This window comes from Cebus imitator, unplaced genomic scaffold (genome assembly GCF_001604975.1).
Source record: "Cebus imitator isolate Cc_AM_T3 unplaced genomic scaffold, Cebus_imitator-1.0 Scaffold267, whole genome shotgun sequence".
NCBI classification, from domain to species: domain Eukaryota; kingdom Metazoa; phylum Chordata; class Mammalia; order Primates; family Cebidae; genus Cebus; species Cebus imitator.
The window spans coordinates 3,082,031-3,088,738 of NW_016107582.1; the positions used below are offsets into that span (position 1 = coordinate 3,082,031).

At 46.4% G+C, this 6,708-nt stretch overlaps 1 protein-coding gene across 4 annotated transcripts in view; it reads left to right on the forward strand.

Moving 5' to 3' along the window:
• Positions 1 to 555: 555 nt before the first annotated feature.
• The window catches only part of PLIN2 (perilipin 2), a 19,936-nt gene continuing 13,783 nt past the window's right edge, over positions 556 to 6,708 (forward strand). Inside the window, exons 1-5 of one of the 4 annotated variants that reach the window (XM_017500653.2) lie at positions 556 to 755; positions 2,215 to 2,266; positions 2,354 to 2,549; positions 4,415 to 4,497; positions 5,968 to 6,220. In XM_017500653.2, the coding sequence (XP_017356142.1) occupies positions 2,237 to 2,266; positions 2,354 to 2,549; positions 4,415 to 4,497; positions 5,968 to 6,220 (562 nt within the window). In that variant the 5' untranslated portion in view covers positions 556 to 755; positions 2,215 to 2,236. Of the gene's footprint in view, positions 756 to 797; positions 821 to 1,001; positions 1,091 to 2,214; positions 2,267 to 2,353; positions 2,550 to 4,414; positions 4,498 to 5,967; positions 6,221 to 6,708 lie in introns of those variants that run through there. The other 3 variants (XM_017500651.2, XM_017500652.2, XM_037728528.1) reach the window with 3 other exon arrangements.

Sequence of the window (6,708 nt, forward strand, 5' to 3'; positions counted from 1 at the left end):
TTATTAGTTCGCTATAAATAACAGCGGAGAAGCCATTGTGCAGCGCCACGCGATCTCGGTTCACTGCAGCCTCGTCCTCCCAGACTCAAGCGATCCTCCCATCTTAGCCCCGCAAGTAGCTGGGGCCACATGCGTGCGCCACGACGCTGGGCTATTTTTAAATCTTTTTAATTAAAAAAAAAAAAATCTTAGCAAGGATGGTCTCGAACTTTTGGGCTCGACAGATTCTCTCGCCTCAGCCTCCAAAAGTATTGTGATTACAGGCGTAAGCCATCACGCCCGGCCGCTATTTTCACTTTTAAAGAGTTCTATTCTGAGGACTAACGTCATTCAACAAGTTAGTGTGAATTTGTTTTCGTTTCCCATTTGCCCCGGGTCTCTCAGGACCCCGACCCCAGGCAGGGCTACCCTAACTCCCAGCCGCCCCAGGCAGGACCCCCCGCTCCGCTCCCGATAGGCTCCTCTCCCCGCGGCGGGGCCCCTCACCCAGGCAGCGCACCCTCCCACTGGGACCTGGCCCCCACCCCTCTAGGAGGGCCAGCGTTGGGGGAGGGCGCCGGGACGTGCCCGAGGGCGACACTCCGGGTTGGGACCCGGCGCGCTGCCGCGGGTCACGTGCTGCGGAGGCGCGGGGAGGGGCGGCTAGGCGGAGTTTATAGCCCGGACGCCCGCGGGCCCCACGCTTTGCCCGGGTTCTGGCTGCCCGGGTCGCCTTCCGGACGCGCCTACTCTTCGCCTTTCGCTGCCGTCCGACGGTGAGTGAGCGCCCACTCGGTGTCCCAGCGAGCCGGTCCGGGGACCCCAGCGGCGCCCAGATGGGGTGGGGGGCTCCCCGGGGCCTCGGGGCCGCTGCTATGCTCCCCGCGGGGCTCTAAGGTGCGCGGGACGGCGGGGGTGGTGGTCAGGGACCCCGCCAGCCTCGCGGCTTCCAGGTCCTGGCCGGGTGGGAGCAGACTCCTGGACCCGCGCTTTCCACCCTCGCTTTTGTGCGTTGAGCCTTTTTTCCTGCCAACCGATTGAGGGCGATTGCTATCAAATGACCCTTGGCCTGCCTAGATGGTTGTGGGGAAACAATTAACATTTGCCCAAGGTACGGTATCGAAAGGCAAATGCTTTAGAAAGCCGAATTTTTTTTTTTTTCTTTTTGAGAAGGAGTCTCTGTCGCTCAGACTGGAGTGCAGTGGCGCGATCTTGGCTCACTGCAACCTCCACCTCCCAGGTTGAAGCGATTCTCACTCAGACTTCGGAGTAGCTGGGTTTACAAGCAAGCGCCACCATGCCCGGCTAATTTTTGTATTTGTAGCAGAGACAGGGTTTCACCATGTTGGTCAGGATGGTCTTGAACTCCTGCCCTCAAGCAATCCACCCACCTCAGCCTCCCCAAGTGCTGGGATTACAGCCGTGAGCCACCGTGCCTGGCCTGAAAACCATATTTTATGGGTACACATTTTGTGGGTACCGAATGGGAGTGGGCTGCCGATACTGGCGTCTCTTCCGCCTTCAGGGTAGTGGTGGCTTATTTCTTGCAGAAGTGGAATCTTGGCGAGGGGAGGGTGAGCTGGCAGGCCCGAGCACAGAGGACAGCGAGCAGGTTCTTTCCCTCCCAGCTCCCCTGCTGGTGGCTTTGTGTAGGGATGGGCTTTGGGGATAATAAGGTGATGTTTAAAGGTGTCCTGAAATGCTTCTTCCTCAGAGCACCTCCTTGCTCTCATGCGTAGTTTCTCCTAAACTAGCTTCCATCCTTTCACAAGGAAGTTTTAATATGTCCCCCGCAAAGGGTTCCCACTTGATAGTCCTGTGATCCCCAGAATAATACAGGCAGACCAAGATGTCTTCTATTTGAAATCTCTTTAGTCTTAACCTGGATTTTAATTTGGCTAGCATTTTTGTGAACAGATCCTGTCCTTCAAAAACATCTCTATATCTTGGTGGAGAAACAAGACAAGTATATCAACAACTTTGCTTTTCCCTCCTGAGTATTGCAAGTTTACACATAAGCTCTGAAACCTTGCCTCAGAAGAGGGAGTGGGGTTGTGTGGGTGTGGGTCTTTCAGGAGGGGGACTCTGAGAGCTGGAGAGTGGAAAGAAGTGCAGAAGACTACACAAAACTCATCTTGATTTTTTTCTCTACATGAAATCAGCATTTGCTTGCATTTGGGAACAAATTTGGGAGAGTCTTATCCCAGTGTTCTGAAATAACTCTCTTTTCTGCAGATTTCTCTCTCCAGTAAGAAAAATGGGATCCGTTGCAGTTGATCCGCCACTGGTATGAATTTTGAGTAACCTTTGCCTACTTTCTCTCCTCTTGTGTTTTGAGAGATTAACAAGCCCACCCTCCCTACTTTGATTGCAGAGTGTGGTGACTCGGGTGGTCAACCTGCCCTTGGTGAGCTCTACATATGACCTCATGTCCTCAGCCTATGTCAATACAAAGGACCAGTATCCCTACTTGAAGTCTGTGTGTGAGATGGCAGAGAAGGGCGTGAAGACCATCACCTCGGTGGCCCTGACCAGTGCTCTGCCCATCATCCAGAAGCTAGAGCCACAAAGTGAGTTCTGATTTTTCAAGATGCAGTCAAGGGACTGGTCAGTGGTAAGCCCCTGAGCTCACAGCAGTAACATCAGGGACTCCTCAGCCCTTCCTGGGGCATACACTGCCTTTACCTAGAAACTTTCAGGTGACCTTCATTATCACAGAAGGCCTGTTTCTTTTTTCTTTTCTTTTTTTTTTTTTTTTTTAAGACTGGATTTCACCATATTGGTCAGGCTGGTCTCGAACTCCTGACCTCAGGTTATCCGCCTGCTTCAGCCTCCCAAAGTGCTGGGATTACAGGCGTGAGCCACCGTGCCCGGCTTCTTTTTCTTTTTTATTTTTTTTGAGACAGTCTCGCTTTGTTGCCCAGGCTGGAGTACAGTGGTGTGATCTCAGCTCACTGCAACCTCTGCCTTTCGGTTTCCAAAGATTCTCCTGCCTCAGTCTCCTGAGTAGCTGGGACTACAGGTTCCTGCCACCATCCCCGGCTACTTTTGTATTTTTGGTAGATATGGGGTTTCACAATATTGGCCAGGCTGGTCTTGAACTCCCGACCTTGTGATCCGCCCACCTCAGCCTCCCAAAGTGCTGTGATTACAGGTGTGAGCCACCATGCCTGGCCATCGAAGGCCTGTTTCATAGCATTGGCAGTTTATGACACTTCAAGTAAAACTCTATGAGAATATTCATACTCTCATACTTACTAGTCTCTCCCTCATTTCCTTCCAACCACCCTGAGGCAGCTACTAATCTACTTTGTCTTTATAAATTTGCCTATGCTGGATATTTCTTATAAATGAAATCATAAAATGTGTGAGTTTTTTGTGATTGGCTTCTTTCATCCAGCATAATGTTTTGAAAGATTAACTTTCAAAACATTATGCTGGATGAAAGGGATAAAAAGGAATGAAGCAGTAACTTCCACACTTTATTGTGGAATAGTAATTTACTGTCTAGACAGATAATATTTTATTTATTCATTCCTCAATTAATGGATGTTTGGGTTCATTCTACTTTTGGAGATTATGTATAATGCTTCTGTGAACATTTGTGTACAAGTTTTTATGTGGACATATGTTTTCAGGTTTTTTTGGTATATACCTAGGAGTGGAATTGCTGGGTTATATAATAACTGTTTAAGCTTTTGAGCTGCCAAACTGTTTTCCAAATCAACCATGCCATTTTACATTGCCACCAACACTATATGGAGGCTCCAATTTCTCCACATCATGAACTGCTTTTGAATAAAGATTTAAGTCCCTCAAATAGTTAAGCCAGGGACTTTTAGGATTATCAAGAGCCTTTAGAGACCAGCCATTCCAAATCTGCTACTTCCTAAATGAATTTGGTGCTAGTACTTGGCTTGGTATTCTTAGCGGGAAGCTCACACTAAAATCTCCCTTGTTAGGGAGATCCAGGGTGGTCTGAGCATACTCTTTCCCTATGAGAACCCCAAATACACTGTCATGTGCTGAAGTAAGTGTAGGTAGGGATTAAACCGGCACAGGAATGCTAATTTTGAGACCATTTCCAGGGAAAGGCTTATTCTCTGAATGAGAGTTCAGGGAAAGCCTGGCTATTCTTGGCATTAACGTTAGGGGCCAGTTGATGAGGAAGAAGCTTCAGAGCCAGCTTCCTGTTTGGCCTTTCGCTGCCTCTGCCTGCTCCTCCCTCACACCCCGGTGCTTCCTTATCTGCAGAAGAAAGTTGCCAGCAACTTGCCAGGCCTCGTGTTGTCAGAGCTAAAGAAACCAGGCAATTCATTCTGTGGTAAAAGATCAACGTTCTTGCCGTTTTTATAAAGCTAAAAGTATAAGTTATGGTAATGTGTTCATTTTATACGTACACACTACATTATCACTTTCCCATTTGTGATTTTAGTTGCAATTGCCAATACCTATGCCTGTAAGGGGCTAGACAGGATGGAGGAGAGACTGCCTATTCTGAATCAGCCATCAACTCAGGTGAGCTTGGAACAAAAGTGCTGAGGCTTGATACCTCACATGTTTTCATCTTCTGTTAGCACAAGCTGTACATACCCCAAGTAGGCAAATACTTGTTTTTCCAACCTGGATCTGGATGTGTGTTTGAAAGAAGAATGGCCACTTCCTTACTTCCTGAACTGTTGTCAAGTTGTTTCTATGAAACAGAGAAGAACTAGCCTCCTTTGGTTTAGAAAACTTTTAGTGTGATCTCTATCAATTTATGTCTTTGCTCCTGCAGATGAAATTGTTGTCGCAAATAACTGATTCCCTTGTGGTGTTAAATAAATGCAGAGGTGATATATAGAACCTTTTCTCACCTGGCTTGTACAGTGCTGCTAAGAACTACCATCCATATGGAATAGCTAGCCAATGTTGATGACAATGATAGGCTCATCTGTCCTGGTGATCCTTTGGTTCAGATAATGCCCTAAAATTTTGTTTCAAATGAAGAATACAGAATGGCACAAAAGGATGCAAGTTAGGGAAAAATATAGCTCTATTGTTTTTTCATAATCTAAATAATCATTTGTCACTTAATGGTGGGAATACGTTTTGAGAAATGCATCATTAGGTGAGTTTGCCATTGTGTGAACATCATAGAGTATAGTCTCACAAACCTAGATGGTACAGCCCAGTAGTCCCCAGGGTTTTTGGCACCAGGGACTGACAGTCCTAGCTACTCCGCAGCTTGAGGCAAGAGAATCCCTCAAACCAGGAGGTGGAGGTTGCAGTGAGCCGAGATTATGCCATTGCACTCCAGCCTGGGAAACAAGAGTGCAACTCGGTCTCAAAATAAATAAATAAATAAACAAATAGATAAAAATGAAAAATTTCGTTGAGTTATTGAAAGCCAATAGTTTTCAATAGTTTTAAGAAGACCTTCTCCCAAGGTATTAACAAGTAATTTAGAGAAGGTTTTCTTGCCAGTGTTCCCCGTGGCTATGTGCCATCCTTCTTCCAGGTTCCCCCCATCAATGTATCCTCTAAACACAGACAATTGCAAATTAATAACACCCAGAGGGCCAGGTATAGTTTGATCTTCAGTTCTCTCTAGATTTATGTGACTTTGGAATAAGATATATAGCTTACCACCTTTTCTCTCTTTTTTTTTTTTTTTTTTTTTGAGACAAGGTCTTGCTCTGTCACCCTGGCTGAGTGCAATGGCACAATCATGGCTCACAGCAGCCTTGACAAACTGACAAATTTCATATCTGTTTACCTCATTTACTCCTCCAACAATTCCCAAGGATTGGCAGGTAGGGCAAATGCATTTGATAGGGAAAATCAGGCTCGTCAACTGTTAGTGACTTGCCCAAGACCTAAAGCTAGAGAGTGAGAGGACTAGATGCCTTCTCTAACTCTTCAGTTGTGCTGCCTTAGTTAAGACCTTATGTATGTCCTCGTGCTCATGTTTCTCACCAGCCAAGGGACCTGCTTTTCTACTTCTAGGTTGTTGCCAATGCCAAAGGAGCTGTGACTGGGGCCAAGGATTCCGTGGCCAGCACGATCACAGGAGTGATGGACAAGACCAAAGGGGCAGTGACTGGCAGTGTGGAGAAGACCAAGTCTGTGGTCAGTGGCAGCATTAACACAGTCTTGGGGAGTCGGATGATGCAGCTTGTGAGCAGTGGCATGGAAAATGCACTCACCAAATCAGAGCTGTTGGTAGAGCAGTATCTCCCTCTCACTGAAGAAGAACTAGGTAACTGGAATTTTCCCTTGAAATACTATTTTATAAATCTTTTTAAAAGAGCTTCACTGAGATATACTCTTGTCTTTAGTCTAAATTTACACAGTTGTGCGACCATCACCACAATCCAGTTTTAGAATACTTCTGCTACCCCAAAAGACCTCATGCTTGTTTGCAATCCTTTTTATTTTATTTTTTATTATATAGAGATGCGGTCTCACTATGTTGCCCAGGCTGATCTCGAACTCCTGGGCTCAAGTGATCCACCTGCCTTGACCTCCCAAAGTGCTGAGATTACAGATGCGAGCCACCACACCTGGCAGTCAATCCTTATTTCCTCCCAAGGCAACCACTAATCTTTTTGCCTCTGTAGATTTTCCTTCCTAAAGCAATCATAAATTTCACATTGAATTGTACATAGTAAGTTTTGAAAGTTTAGTAAAAATGGACCTTGGAAAATATTTTTTGTGAATGGATTATCTTTAATGGATTGTTTTTTT